At 39.0% G+C, this 16,423-nt stretch overlaps 1 protein-coding gene across 3 annotated transcripts in view; it reads left to right on the top strand.

Moving 5' to 3' along the window:
* Positions 1-16,423, top strand: part of GTDC1 (glycosyltransferase like domain containing 1) — a 3,282,804-nt gene that overhangs the window by 1,512,257 nt on the left and 1,754,124 nt on the right. For all 3 annotated transcript variants that reach the window (XM_044074854.1, XM_044074853.1, XM_044074855.1), the window contains one exon: positions 11,801-11,968. In XM_044074854.1, coding sequence (XP_043930789.1) covers positions 11,801-11,968 — 168 coding nt within the window. The remainder of the gene's footprint in view (positions 1-11,800; positions 11,969-16,423) is intronic.

Here is a 16,423-nt window from a genome sequence, read left to right as displayed (position 1 = left end):
GTTGTTTATATTTTTGCACTTCCTCAGATGCTTCTTTTTCTAAATAGATCAAAGTTTCTTGCTCTGTATAATGCTTTTCACAAATCTATGGTAGTAATGAATACACATTTTTATTTGAAGCTTCTAACAGTTTTTCTTGTGGAAGTATTTTTCTTTCCTGTAATTTCTCTCTATCTCTTTGTATATTGTGTCTAGAAATTTTGGACTTTTTGCATAATAGCAACAATACATAATTTCTTTCTTATCCTCAATAGTCCACTTTATTGTCTTTATGGCTCTTCTTTGGCCTATCAGTTTTTGTGATTTTTGTGGACTACTACTTCCTTTTACAACAGGGGGGCCGTCCTCATCTTGGGCCTGGCCTGGCCCCATTGTAGGAATCTTTCTGTATTTTGAGGATTCTACACTGTCAGATTTTCCAGTCCTGACACCAGTGTGCCTACCAGGATTGGGCAATTTTTTATCCTGGGTCTTTTGCACCCAGCTGTCTTTTTTAATTTTTAACCTACTTCTGTCCATGATAAGCTATATAAATACAGTCTATATATCAGTGTTGTCTTAGTGAGATTTTGTGAAAAATAGGGTCCAGCTTGCAAAGGTACTCACCAAGACTGGAGGATGAATGCATTTTCAGCAATAATGCTCTCCTTTACTTGCTGACTTATCTCTCCAGTCGGAACACTGTCATCTCTCCATTCCGGACCACTATCATTTCTCCACTCTCTCCATTCAGACCCCATATTATCTCTCCATTCGAACTTTCTATACGGCCTGTGTGATGATCTGGTAAACCATCCAGTAACTTGGAAGGAGAGATGGAATGTTGCAGAGGCCATCCTAAGGAGTGGTGGAGAAATGCTAACCTTGACTGGATGTATTGTCAAGAGAAGGAAGAAGAGTCTGAGGAATTCTCATTTATTGTGAGAATCATTTGGTGGGACTGTTTTTTTTTTTTGGATGAAGTCACTGATGCATTTAAAAATTTAATTGAAACAAGGTTGCATGAATTAATGACATCTGGCTGGAAATTTTGAATGCACTGAACATAGTAAACATGTGTTTTCATGGTGTCTCTAGGAATGGACCCAGTATCTTTGTTCTAGCAAACCTAGGTTGTACTCCTTATTTAAAAAAAAAAAAAAACAAAGAAAAAAAACAGGAAGATGTGTTCTAGTTATAGAAGAATCATACTGTTCAGTCTTCCTGGGAAAGCCTATGTGAGGCTGCTGGAAAACGAGTCCTTCATCCATTAGATAAACCTCAGATTCGAGAGGAGCAATGTAAATTCTGTACTGGATGTAAAACATTGTGTCAACTCTTATTTTTATTTTTTATTTTATTGACATTTGTTAACCAGGTTAGTCCAACGGGGCTAATACCTCATTTTCAGTGGCGACCCGAGGAGAAAAGCTCCAGGTTACAAAAAAAAAAAAAATGCAATAAACATGAATCTCAAACAAGAATATTAATTAAAAATTACTGTACAATTAAAAGATTTGTACTTCAGTATAGTAGAGGGTAGAGTATACAAAAGGGAGTAAAGTAAGCTTGAAATTTAACACTGAATGCAAAGTGCCTAATCTATTAACAAACTATCCAAAGTCAGGTAGAAATAATTATTTTAACATATAGTGTAGATAGGAGTGGTTATTAACGTAGGTTGGGTCATGGCAGGGGCAAGTCTTAGTGTTGAGAAGATACTGTTTAAGTTATTTTTTAAAGTATAGGGTGTGGGAAATGGAGCGGATGTGTATAGCGAGTTTGTTCCAGGCTTGGACAACAGGGCATTTATAGAGAAGTTTCCCAACATTTCTTTTTGGATGGTAAGGATCTACAAGTTGCTGGTTAGAGCTACGTAGGGTTCTGGAAGGGGAGTAGTGAGATATCAGGGTGGATAGATCAGGGCAAGAAGATGGTTTGTATATAATAGTGTGTAATATTTGGAATTGTAGTAGTAGAAGTTTTTGGGGGGGTTCAAGCCATTGAAGGGCGTTTAGGGCTAGGCAGTGGTGAGACCTGCAAGGAGAGTCTGTAACAAATCGAACTGTCTTGTGGTATGTCTGTTGTAGTTTGAACATAGTAGAAGATTGGATGTTAGAATAGGGGCTGCATAAAAATGGGAGGGAAGGAGAAAGGCTCGAGTCAGGGAGAGTCTAGCATTTACATTAAGGAACTTTTTATTGCGATATAGTAATCCTAGTTTCTGGTGAGTTTTTTTGATACAGTGAAGTATGTGAGGGTGAAACTTAAGTTCATTATCATTGATGACTCTCAGGAGCTTTGGGGTTCAGGTTTTATGATAGTGTTGTTTGAGGATGTAATGGTAAAAGTGGACTTGTGGTGAGAGAGGGACTTGGGGAGAAAGAGCAAGAGCTTAGTCTTTTTAGGATTAAGAATGAGTAAGTTATCAGATAGCCATTTTTCAGTAGATGCAAATATATCTTGGGTTAGAGTGAGAAGTTCAGAGACATTGCTAGAGGTGGAGATAAGAGTGGAGTCACCAGCGTATTGGATGAGAGAGGCTTGTTGACATGATTTATGTAGTTCATTAGTAAATACATTAAATAGGAGGGGAACAGGATGGAGCCCTGTGGGACACCAAATGGGACTGGAATGTAAGGAGAGCAGGAAGACAGCCATTTTACTGATTGCTGCCTGTGAGAGAGATAGCTGGAGAACTAGGATAGAGAGGTAGTTGGAAGATTGAGATTAGCCAGTTTAGTTAGCAGCAATAGGTGAGATACTGTATCGAAAGCTTTGGATAGATCAAGGAAGAGACAGGATATGAGTTTGTTGTTGTCACTGGCCTCAGAAATAATATGAGTAAATGATACGAGAGTATTAGTTGTGCTATGGTTAGGGTGAAAACCATGCAGAGTGTGAGTAAATAGGTTATGCTGGAGGAGATGGTTTTGCTGCCTGTGAGAGAGATAGCTGGAGAACCAGGATAGAGAGGTAGTTGAAAGGTTGAGATTAGCCAGTTTAGTTAGCAGCAATGGGTGAGATACTGTATCGAAAGCTTTGGATAGATCAAGGAAGAGAGAGGATATGAGTTTGTTGTTGTCACAGGCCTCAGCAATAGCATGAGTAAATGATAGGAGAGCAGTAGTTGTGCTACGGTTAGGGCGAAAACCATGCAGAGTGGGAGTAAATAGGTTATGCTGGAGGAGATAGTTGAGAAGTTGTGAATGAATACATTTCTCAAGTATTTTAGAGAGGGGGGACAGGATGGCGATGGTTCAGAAGTTAGATGGATCTGATGAGTTTCCACCTTTATGGAGGGGAATTGTGAAAAAGGATTTCCAAACGAGAGGTACAGTGGCTTCTTGGATTGACCTCTTAATGAGAATAGATTTAGGATATGCTATATACTCAGCTGCTAGTTTGAGGAAGCTAGAGGGGAGGTAGTCAGTAGAGGGAGAGCAGGATTTTAGTTTCAGAAGAAGAGTTTTGATATAGGAAGTGGAAACAGCTTGAAAGGAGAAGAGGTTGTTATTAAGTTGGTGGGAGGGAGAGGGGATGGCAGTAAACTTAGAGTAGGAGGGAGTGAGTTTTTGGATAGTTTCAATGAAGTGTCTATTGAGGAGGGTAGCAGTCTCAAGAGATGTGTTAGGGTAGGGGGAGGAGTTGGAGGGCCGGCCAGGAGAAAGAATCTTGTTTAGACTTGACCAGAACTTACGTAGGTTGGACTTGTCCTTAAATTGGGCTGAGTTGTAGTAATTTCTTTTGTCTTTATTGGTTTGATTTTTGACAAGATTACGTGAATATTTGTCGTTTTGTAGTAGGGGTGGTTCTTTTCTCTTAAGCCAGGCTTTCCAGGCATTGTCTCTTTTGTGCATAAGGTTTCTAGTGTCTTTGGTAAGCCAGGGAGCATAATTAGATTTGATTCTAATTTTTCTTGAGGGGGCTAGAGAGTTGAGGGTGTCTAAAAAATGTTATTGAATTTACTGACTGCATTGTCTAGAGGAAGATGCCTAAGGAAGGACCAGTTGACGTTGCATATAATAGAGTTAAAATGAGTGGAATTGAAGTTAGTAAATTTGTGACAGTGTCTGTAGAGGTGTGGTTTGAATGTTTGGCTTGAGTGCCTTAGAATAGAAGTGGGGAGGTGAAGGGAGTCTAGAGAGGTAGCTGGGCTATGGTAGAGGTTGGGGAAGTTATAGTGGAGTTGGAGGAAGAGGTTTTGCTGTAGTGGTTGGTGGATGTTATTAGTTGCTGAAATCCATGGTGGTTTATACTAAGTCGAGGGGAGTCAGTTATAAGTTTGGATCAGTCTATGTTGACATCTCCAAGAATTAGGCTTTCATATTGTATGTTGAGGGAAAACCAGGATAGAATGTTTTCAGGGATGGGGATATTGTTACTGGGGGGAATATAAATGGAAACAATAGAAAATTTCTTATATTGGTTGAGGTGACAATTGAGAATGAGTAATTCAGCTGGGTGGAAGCTTGGGATGGGGATGTCATAGGTGAGAGACTGAGGCTGTTCAAGTAGTGGATGGCAACCCCACCCACATTTTTGGGGAATCTATCGGAGTGATAAATATTATAACCAGGAGGAAGAATTTCATTATTTGTAATTTGTGCTTTAAGCCATGTTTGGGATAGTGAAAGAATATGACAGGAAGTATGGGCAATCCATGTGTGCAGTTCAGTGATTTTGTTAGTGAGACTTTGTATATTTAGTGAATAGATACTTAGGTTTTTGTGTGAGGAAGGGCAAGGACTTGAAGGAAGGGAGTGGCTGGAAGTTTGTGAAGTGAGAGTGGAAGAGGGAGTGTTGTGAGGTATGTGGGAGAGAGAGGAGGTGGTTGGACCTGGGTTGGGATGAATGTCTCCAGATAGGAGAATGTTTGTTGTAAAAAAATGTGTGGTGAGAAAAATAAATTATAGTTATAGAGTTTGAGTTTAGATTTGCATGTGGGTGAAGGGTTTAGATGAATTATTCATTTGTGTAGACAGTTTAATGAAAAGTTGAAAAGTGAAGGTGATATGGTAAAGGAGCAGGTAGAAGGAATATCTTTAGAGAGGCTTAAAGTAGGGAAGTGAATATAAGGGTTGGGTAGGAAGGAATGATATGAAGTTAGTGTAGAAAGAAGTATGAGAAGTGGAGTGATAAAGAAATGAGGATACATGGTAGGGTATGAGATGATTGGAGGTTTAGAGGGAGAGGTGAAGTATGGATAGAAATTGTGATTATAGATGTGGGAGGAGAGAGGATGTGAGGGAACTGAAGGCAGGAAGTGAATCCTGACAGGTGGTGGAGACAGGATGGGGAGGGACTGGATAGTATAAATATAGTTGACTGGGGGTTGGGTGGGAATGGGGGTAGGGTGGGGGAGCGAAATGAGCCCGAACGCAGTGAGGGCGAACGGAGCGGGGTAAACACCTAAAAGAAACAGTAAGCAGGTAACTATGTCAGTCGAGAGGACAAGAGAGGTGGCAGGGTTGGGGCAGTCAAGTAAGATGGTCTGAGAAAGATCTGAAGGAAAGGATGAAGAACAGTAGTATAGAGCAGAAGGAAAAGTAGAAGTGCTGGAGAGACAATTCAGAGTAGGAGAGATGAGTGAGGGAGCAGGCAGGGGTTTATGGGCAAGATAATAGATGTAATAGGCAAGAACAGGTAATTGCAAGGAGGAAGGAGTACTGGTGAAAGCAGGGTAGAAGAAGAAACAGGGTGCAGCCCAGGGGTGTGCAAAGGAGTAGCCTACACAGGATTAGCAATACAGGTATAATTGACTAGTGCACTTAGCAGAACATACTTTTAGCAGTCTTCTGTAAAATTATGGCAGGAGGCACCAATGGGAGAACTTGACTCAAGGTTTGTCCCAGCAGGGTAAGTCTAAGGGCTTTGCAGTAGGTAGTGCTAACTTTAGCAGTCTTCTGTATAATTATGGCAGGAGGCATCAATGGGAGGACTTGACTCAAGGTTTGTCCCAGCAGGGTAAGTCTGAGGGCTTTGCAGAAGGTAGTGCTAACCTGTCGGCTACAGCACACCACAGGACCGCTTGATGAGGAAGGGAAAGAAAAACTCTTTGACCTTGCATGGATATTGTAGGGTTATAGAAATTTGTCAGTGCTGCCTACATGTGTTTTTAGATGCGGAGAAGGTCTACGACTATATATCCTGTGTTGTTTCATGGAGGCGCAGTAGTAGTATGGCAAACTAGGGTAGCTGCTGTGCCATTCTGCCCCCCCAAAACACACACACACATTTGAGTCATGTCTCCATTCTCAGCAGTAAATCTAATGCAGTCAAGTTGGGTGTAGGACTTGGAGGCATAGCTGGCTCACCCAGCACCCTGTGCGAGTCCCTGAACTAGCAGCCCACCCCCTTGCTCATAGTGAAGAGGTCATGGCAATCTAAAGCACACCACACACACACACACACACACACACACACACACACACACACACACCAGCAACAGCACAAAAAAGTTGCTTTCTGTACTGGCATTTTTGAAATGCTGGTACTGAAAAAGTCCAGGAGCAGCACTCAGATTGTGCCTTCTAACATGTTGCACTTGGGGCACATGTCGTCTTAGCCCCACCCTTGCTATGCTACTGGTAGGACTCCACAAAGGATGTATCTCATCTTTCCTGCTGTATGTGATTTTTATGGCCAGAATATAAGTCATACCTAAGTTCTGTCAAGTTTCCAGTTTGGAGATAGCAAGGATTGCATCTTTATTTGCATAGTCATTCAGCTGTTGACTGCAGTCTCCACTGTACACTGGAGTTGTACACTACAAATTATGAAGAGGATGGATTGAATATCAGCACCTCCATATCAGAAGCCGTTGGTCTTTGAAAAGAATGGGTTGCTTTTTGCAGGCAGGAGGTAAGCATTTACTTATGGTGGAGAAGTTTAAATATGCTGGGGCATTTTTTATGAGTGAAGGTAGAGAGAATCAGGAAGTAGACTGACAAATCTATGCATTGATAGCAATAGTGCAGGCATTAACTGGGCTGTGGTGATTACTCAAGAGCTGACATTGTAGGATGAAACTTGCAGTTCACTTGGGGCATATCTTGCTCATTGTAGGTGAGGATGGGGATATTTTGGTTGTGACCAAAAGAACAGGATCATGAATGTAAGCTGCAGAATTGAAGATCCTTTGCAGATTGGTTGGGCTCCATCTTTATGACAGAATGAAGATCTCCGGAGTCTGGGAAAACCTCAGAGAACAGCCACCATTCATTTGTGTTGAGAGGGGTCAGTTAAGGTGGTTTGGGCACCTTGTGAGTGTTGTCATGTAATCATCAACTTTGGGAGATGTACTAGGCATGCCCTAGTTGGGTGGAGACCCCAGAGCAGAACCAGAACACAGTAGACAGCTTGACTGTGAATGGTTGGTGATGGGCAAGGAGGTCTGTCTTTCTCTCCTCAGCGTACTACGAGTGTTACAGTTATCTGGACAAGGTGCTATAGAAAATGGATGGATGGATGATACTGCACATGTGTATCTGTACAGTAAAGTACTTTAAGCAACTGTTAAAATAGGTTTAACTTTTGTTACTCTGTTCAGATTTGGCAGCAGTTAGTCATTTTTTTCATAAAATTGATGCCTTTGATGTTTAACATATTTACTGCCAGCTTTTTGGTATAGAATGATTTTTGCCATGGGGTTCTCAGGTTGTGTTTGAACTGTTCTTCCTCCTTGGCAGTGTAATCTGGCTGAGCCCTTTGTTTCGTAAGTGCCATAGACTAGGTTTATGTGGTTCATTGGGTGTTTAGCCTTTCTAGGCCTGAATCACAAGCCCTTGTGGTCTTAAACTGTTGATAATAGGGTGCTGTGGGATGAGATTAAGCATGAAAGTTATCACCTCAGAGAAGGCTTGTTGTTTTTTTTAACACTGCATGTACTTGTAACATTAACATGTGGTATGGCATACATGTTGAGCTAAATGTTTCTGCAACTACTTTATTATATAATATAAAGTGACTGACTTCATACAATTAATAGATATTGTTCGGCTGCAGCCTAAGTACTGAACACTCAAGTGCTGCATACTGTCCATCAACAACTTAGTTTTGCATAGCTTTTCATTTTATTGGCCTGTGAATAACTGCCTCATGTCTCCCTTGAAAAGAGGACACTGGCGTAGTGGGACTAACCTGGTCAATAAAGTATAAGCAAAAATAAAATTACCAATATGCATTGGTGACCTTTACTCATCTTTATGAATAGGCCTACTATGCCCCTTTCTATGCATTCATAAAAAAATTCTGTTAAATGCAAATGAACCAAAGGGTTCCTTAATCCTAGGTTAAGTGCTATTCTTTGACATTCTGCACAGAAATGTTCTGTGTCATTCACTAGGCTTGTAAAATGTACCTGCAACTCAAGTTTTTTTTATATATCCTCAAATTACCACCCAAGGTATGAAAAGGTACCAGCCTCATTCCAAGATATTTGAAGTAATAGCAACTGGCTCAGTATCTCTTCTCTTTTTATGTTATGTACAATTTAGTAATTTCTTAATTCAAAGGTATAGAATGGGGATATTCTGTTTGGTTGTATCCCCTTTTACCTTACTATATTCTCTGCTGCTTTTACTGGGGTGTCACCTTCCCAGTCAGCCTTAAAATTGATGCAGCTTACCTGGAGGTCAGCCAGTTCATTATTTTCATCACCACCCTGGAATGAAGTAGAGGGTGTGGCCTTTATCCCCACAAAGACATATGACACTTTTTCTCCTTTATCTAATGCTTCTTTCATAAAGTTTAACTCACAAAACAGTTTTCTTCTGTTTGGGATGCTAATGGTTCTACTTCATTAGTGGCCCAGTTTATTCCACCCTTAGAGTCCAGTTTGTTTCAGATGGACCTTTTGCTTAGGTATAGAGTGGACAGCTAGGACTCTGGTTAAATCCCCCGCCCCCTTTTTTCAGAATGAAACTCGTCTTTTCCTGAGTATACAGGTGTCTGTGTCTCAATTTCTATATTGACTTTCATTATTTTAACTTCTGATGCCTTTTGTGCTTTAAGCTTAAATGTGGGCCATCACTGGCAGTCTCTAGACTGCCTTCTTTTGTAGTCTTGTCTAATGGAGTGTTTGATGATAGTCTTTGTCAAGTTTGCCCATTCCGGAGTGTTTTGATAAGAGCCTGTGTCAGATTTGCCCATTCCTTCCACTCACACCCAAATCTCTGTGCATTTTGAGGTTTTTAATTTCACAGCTTTATTTGTGCATGGGCTGTGTGCCTCTGACTGAATCTGTTGCTGTACACCCCCCACACACATGCCCAGTTTCCAGAGTTATTTAGTCTTGACCAGTTATCATATGAGTTATATTAGGTACTAAAGCTGCTGGATGCAACACTTTACCCAGCAAAGTTTGCAGGATCATCTTTCTCATCCAGAAGCATGAAGTACTTATGCTTACTAGACATTTTGTGCTTACACACTTGTTAGATTCTAATAAGCATAATGTAGATACCCTGAGTCTAATAATCTTTTTTTTGACCACTATAAAAAATAATTCACAAGTTATAAAGACTTTGATCGGTCATTGAAGACTACTGCAGTCGTGCAGTGTGTGTTGTCCCCATTTCGAGGCATTGACAATTTTTCTGACATTAACATTTATGAAATGTCTGTACAAGGCAGATCTTAAGGTGATTTCAGGAAATACTGTATCATATCAATGTGAGACCTAAACAGTAATAGAGACACATGGTTTTGCAAGTAGTGGAAGATGACTGTGGAACTTTGAGATTTAGCCTTGTCTTTCTTTCAAGCTGCTTTTGATGGCATTTTATCTTGCATAAGATCAGAAATCTTAACAGATGTGTGTCATGTGCTTGCTGACGTGGTGTGAAGTAACAGTTCTCTTTTACACTGCAATATGCTATTGTTTATGCATCATGAGTAGGCATTGTTCTGACTTGTGTGCACTGTTATTGAATCCCATAAATTATCTTTACCACACCAGTGAAGATTACCAAAATAATTGGTAACAAAGATATGCTGATGTCAGTTGAAGAAAAAAGTATATGACGTCTGATGCTAAAGGAAGTACTTGTTCAGTGCGCACTGTCTGCTGTTTTTTTTTTGTTTGTTTCATTTATTGCAAAAGGCACTGTATGGTTCTCTGCATGCTATAATTTTTAAATCAAACCTCTTGAATGTTTCAGTTGAACCTTAGGGTACAAGCTGCATACCTCAGAATATTGTGCCTTAAATTCATCGATTCAGCGGGGCATATATCATGTATGCTGCAGCATGTACTGTTTAAAGCATTTTATTTATTTTGTGCATTGATATTTGCTAGAATGTGAAACAATGCATGTTTAGCTTATTTATGGTTAATGTTATGTTAATTGGCTTTTTACAGTTAATGGAGCTACACTTGTGGGAGGGGGGGTTCATTGTTCAGGTGGCTGTACAATTCCAGAAATCGTAGTTACACACCTGCTTAAACTGGATTGCAGCTGTGGAGTTAATAATACATCTGAAAAGAGGAAAAAAAAAATATCTGAAGAAAGACTGAAAGCTTGAATGTGGATAGACATGTGTGACAACAGAAGTGGAGGTGGATGTCATTTTATTTAGCCATACACAAGCACACGGCTGTATGTTTTTAGTATAAGCACTCCCTCTGTTTATTGCTGCATCTCTGTGGTAAAAGGATCGTGAATTTTATTTAGTTTGCTTGGAGATAAGTTGTTCTAGAATTTGAAAGAAGGTGTCACCAGTCTACTATTTGGCTTGTTTGATCTTTTCCTTTTAGTAAACTAGTAATATCTAGGAATTAATGTCATTGTGAAATGGAAAAATCTTCTGTACCACATTGCTTTATAAATTACTAGATTTTATTAACAGATTTCTTGTGGCTGTGTCTGTCTGAGAGTTCCAGTTTAGTGCAGTGCCACTAGACTGATAAATTCACAAAAAAGTGCAAAACCTGTACGGGACTATCCAGTGTGAGCATTTCTTTTGATTCTACAGTGTATTGCAGTCTTAACGAAAATAGGCTATTTGTTTCTTTCACACTTAACCCAGATGGGCTTCAACTGTTGCTAAGATACTATAGCATTTGACTTCACCCTCAGACATTTACACTAATAACAAGAAACAGACACAGACAGTGTTTATAATGGTTTTGTAATTTTGTTTTTGAACGAATTCATCTTGGTGTAGAGGACCTGACAGTACTTAATGTATTTAAAAATACACTATTTCTAACTGCTTTTTCATATTGTTGTTGTCCCAGGTGAAGAAATATCTCAGTTTTTTACATCCTTGTAATTCACATTTCACATATGGCCAGTCCTGTGGTAGGAAAGCAGTTTATGTATAAGTTAATGATAGACGTACAGAACAATACTGCACAGCAGATGAAACTGTGACACAAGTGACTCTGCTTTTGTGTTAAGATGAACATGCTGCTGATACTTCTATATTACATTTCACTGTATTGTTGCATAAAAAGACTAAAATGTAATGAAACTACCAAATAAAGTATTCCCCAGCCTGTCTTATCTTGGTTCCATTTGTCCTTCAGATATAACATTTTTTTTTTTCAATAACATCCATCCAGATTTCTTTTTATTCTCTGTCTCTCTGTAACAGAGCTCAGAAGACCAATGAGATTTACTGCTTTTTTAGTTGAGTTCTTAGCAGTTGCTTTTTAAAAGATCAAACTTTCAACTTCTGTTACATTATATTAAGGCTTAGCTATTGATGTGTCCCTGCAGAGGTTGTGTTTTTGTTGGTGGAGGGGAAGGTGGGGAGTGGGGTAACCCTTTTGTGAGCATATTTAATAAATGTTATATACTAATTTTCCTTATAGGGTTTTATTTACAAGCTCAGTCCTTAACCTGGCTGAACTGGCTGCTCTGCGACCTGACCTCAGCAAATTAAAAAAGATTCTGTACTTCCATGAGAATCAGCTGGTGTATCCTGTGAGAAAAACACAAGAAAGAGACTTCCAGTATGGATACAATCAGATTCTTTCATGGTAGGTGTTCATCATTCTGTTCTTTTTATCTGAGTTTCTGCTTGATTCCAGAACATGTTGTGTAAACCAGGTTCCATTCCATGTTGATGATGGATTATCAGAGTGAAGGGTTAGAGACCATATTAAAATTAAAATCTGTGCTGGGATGCGTTAGACATTTTGGTCAAAAGTCTTTTAAACAGAATGATTAAGTTAAGTTATTTGTGGTGAACATGGGATATTTAAAACTGTCATACCTCATTTCCATTGTAGTAGTCCTCTGTGTGAAATGAAAGCAGGAACACAGTTTGCAAGGATATTATATATTGTTAAGAAACATCTCATGAAATAATGTATTACTTAGTGCCTTTCAGTAACTAATTATGATATGTAACTTATTCATATTGTATGCAACATCTAGTTGCGGAAAGCTTTGTAAAGGGACTCTATTGGAAACTCGAACATATTGCATTTTAGAAGTAAACCTCACTTATTGACACAAGACAGATTTTGTATTTTGTATCCACATCCATCTGTCTGTAGATGCTTGTTTCTTAGCATTCAGATTGAAACTGTGCTTGTATTTAAGCATGAATTCCCACTGTACATTTGTCAACGTATACCCTGTCAGAGTTGTGTTTTGCGTGATGTCTTTTTATCACTTGCATTCAGGAAAGAAGGTTATGGAGGCCAGTGTTGACACAGGTAAACATCTGGAGTGGTAATTCATCTTTGCTGATTTTAGGAGGGTGGCAGAATGGTACACTGGTCAGCATTGCTGTTATATACCACTCAGTTCACCAGTTTGGTTCTTGGCTGGGATGTCTTTTTTTTGTGGAATTTTTCATGTCCTCCATGAGTTTGTATGGATTTTCACAAGCTGCTGTAATGTCTTTGCACATCTTGGTGTCATACTGTAGCTGAATTGGCGATCCTTTAAATTGTCCATTGGATGCAAGCACACACGCTGTCTGATAGACTGGCATCATATCCAGGATTAGTTTCTCTCTACCTTGTACTCATTAAATGCTAGAATAGGGCCTAACCCCCCCCCCTCCCCAGACTGTGATTTGTATTACAATGGTAATCAGAAAATGAGTTCATTATTTAAATATCAGTGGGAATCTGTAGAAACTTTGGAAGTTGATGGCTAAGGCCTACAGGATCTTCCTAGTCCCCCTGTTTTACCTTAGCAGAAAATCTCTGTCCTCCATTTCTCTTTCCTTGCTCATAAACATAGGCTGGCCATATACATGACCAAGTCCTGTAACAATTGCTGTTTTTATAACACCTGCCATTGAAGCATTTATTTACTCAGTATTCTTTTAGAAAAATGTATTTTTTGTATTTTTTCATATTATCCTAATCCTGTTGTATGAGAAAAATGTAAGAGATCAAACTGTTGACACAAAGATGAGCTTCCAAAATTGTTATTCATCCTGCTGATTCTAATTGAGGTGACACAGTAGAGCAGTGGTGATCATTGCTGTTTCACACAGAGATTTTCTCCAGTTAACTTCTAGGATGTGGTGCCTTTTTTGGCTTCCACATATCCTCCTTGTGCTTGTTCCCCACCCCATCCCCCCAGCTGCTCTTGTTTTTTTGTCACATCCCATGTAATACAGATCTGTTCTTTTATTTGCCTGACGGCGAAGTAGAGCATCTGCTTTCTCTCCATTAATGGAGGTGATATATTTCAAGGCCTCCTTCAAACATTCCCTTCATCTTTGCTGTCCAAGAAGTACTTTTTGAACTTCTCTATAGCTTTTCTTGGCATAACTGCATTGTAGATTCCTTATTTTTGGTCACTGTTGCTGGAGCTGGCTTCATACAGAAGTTACCTCTAGAACTGGCCAGTGTAGCTCTTTAAGCCTGTAACATCTCTTCCTGTATGCCTTCTTCCACTGTCTGCCTCATTTGCTGCTTTAATATACTCCCTCAAGACATTTATCTCTAAATTCTTTTCCTAACCTCTGCACCTGAAGCCTTACTCATACTGTAAAGTTTACTGTACTAACATAGTGGCTTATTATAAGATTTTGTGTATATTCTTTTTGAATGTTAATTATTACTGTCCATCCACCTCTTCAGACCAATCCACAGCTCTGTCTTTTTTCTGTACGCTCTTGTCTGGAGACAGAGTTTTCCATTCAGTGTCTCAGAGTCTTCTTTTTGAGACAAGCAGAAAATGACTAGCATGGAGCAATGCATGTGCAACTGTAATAGAAATCTTCAGTGTTCATCATTCTCATTGCTGCAGTAGCCCATGGGTTGTATCCTTACAGAGATAAAGCAACTGATCAGCTTCCTAAAGCTTTAATCTTCTCCCACACAGTCACTCTGGCGGTCTATAGGCTAGACCTTTTTTGGTGGGCGCTATATAAACAGCCGGAGTGACCAAAAAGCTTCATTACCTTTCTTGCCACTTCCTGCAGATGTATATCTGAAGCTTTACAAGGGCAGCAGTTTTTAGTTTCTTGTCAGACAGACAAGCCACTTTGAGGAATACTTTCACACTACTTTTTAATTGAATTTATGTGTAGGTCATCAGTGTCAGTGGAACAATAGGTAGCACACTTGCCTTTGATGCAGAAGACTGTGGGTTCCAATCCCACAACAGGTAGATCAATTACTGACACTGGAGTGCAGCATAAGGAGGGTGCTGCACTCCTGAGTGTGTTGTCCATTGGAAGAGATGTTAAACTGAGACCCCATCTGCTTTAGCTAGTGGTAGCTCATGTGGATGTAAAAAAGATGGTGTGTGTGTATATTATATATATATATATATATAAAGAACTCTTATTCACAACATATTTATATATTTACAAATGTACAAATATATAGATAAGGAGGGTACCTGTCAAATCTTCGAAGGCTCATAATTTCGAACGTTACATGGTCGAGAACAAACGTTCGAAATTTTGAGTGCTCGAAGATAGACTTTCAATGGCACCGTATAGTGCAGATAGGGAGAATTTCCCTTTTCTGCACTGAAGTGTGGTCTCAGAGTTTTTTTTTTTTTTTTTTTTTTTTTTATGTTCGAACGTCCAAGTGTCGAACATTTGGTCTCGGCCATGTAATGTTTGACATTTTGGATGTTCGAACATTTAACATAGACCCGATAAGGAAATATATTTACATATGTTTATAATTTTCCTGAAGTCATGCTACATTTTCAATGCTATTAGACCCCCACTTTTTTTTTCCATAACCCCATCTGATTTTACTTAATATTGTTGCTAAAATCCTTTTACCATTAAACATAATTTCATTTATTCTTTCATTTTATATAACTCATATGACATAAAATAACTTTTTATGTATTCTTTTAACATATTATTTACTTCTATTCTTATACTGTCCATATTTACTCATATACATGTTTATTTTGAGTTCACTTTGAAAGACCGAAAACCCACAAGACTGACGCCCGTAATCCTGAGACCAAATACCCAAAAGATGAGAAGACAGACTGACCACAAGTGCGAAATTCAAAATCGCGAACGATCAACACACACAGAGTACACACATACACATTCACACAATGTCCACCCAAACCCAAACAAATAATCCTACACCCCCCACTTTAATATTCTAACTCCGAGATCGCACAAACACACACACAAGGCAAACTCACACCCACACATTACAGTCCCTCACACACACGCACGCACGCACGCACGCACACACACACACACACACACACACACACACACACACACACACACACACATGCACGCACACCAGTCAAAACACACACTAACACACACTAAAGCCCCTCAAAGACACACTTACACACAGATACTTACCTGAACCACAACACCAGAAAGTGCTAACTCAATATCCCTTAACATCGGGATTTTGAATTTCGCGCTTCTGGTCTTTTGGTAATGTGGGGTATTGGGCTTCTGGTCTTGGTAATTTGGGCGTCGGGATTCTGAGAGTTCTATATTTCATAGGGGACCCATTTATTTTATCCACTTTTTTATATCTTCAAAAAATCTTATTTACATAGTTTCCCCCTAGCTTTTTTATTCTTTTATGTTTTAAAAACACATGTTTAGTACTTTCTTCTTCTTGACAATGTAAACATATTCTATTACTTAAATCTAGTCACAAAAAAATATTGACATTCTACTTTCTTATTATACCATTTGCTTCTTATGTTTATAGTTTTAATTTTTTTCATTTGTTAGATTTCCCAATATTTTTTCTTGGTAACATTTTATTTTTTCATTTGTACATTCTTTATCTTGATGCATACCCCAAAATTTATCATAGTTATATCTTTTTCATTTATCCACATTAACACTTTGTGAAAATTTAATGAAGCAGCAAATACTACTAGTTTAAATAACCTTAAACCAGCTTCCTGTTATTTACATACAAAGCTCCTCTTTTTACTGCATTTAATCTAAAACCCCATATAAATGAAAAAGTATCTCAATAATTCCTTTTCAGACATACTTGCTAAGT

This window comes from Protopterus annectens, chromosome 6.part0 (assembly GCF_019279795.1).
Source record: "Protopterus annectens isolate FY-2018-M chromosome 6.part0, PAN1.0, whole genome shotgun sequence".
Taxonomy (NCBI): Eukaryota; Metazoa; Chordata; order Ceratodontiformes; family Protopteridae; genus Protopterus; species Protopterus annectens.
Note: the sequence above shows the minus strand (reverse complement) of the source record. Positions and strands in the feature narration are given on the sequence as shown.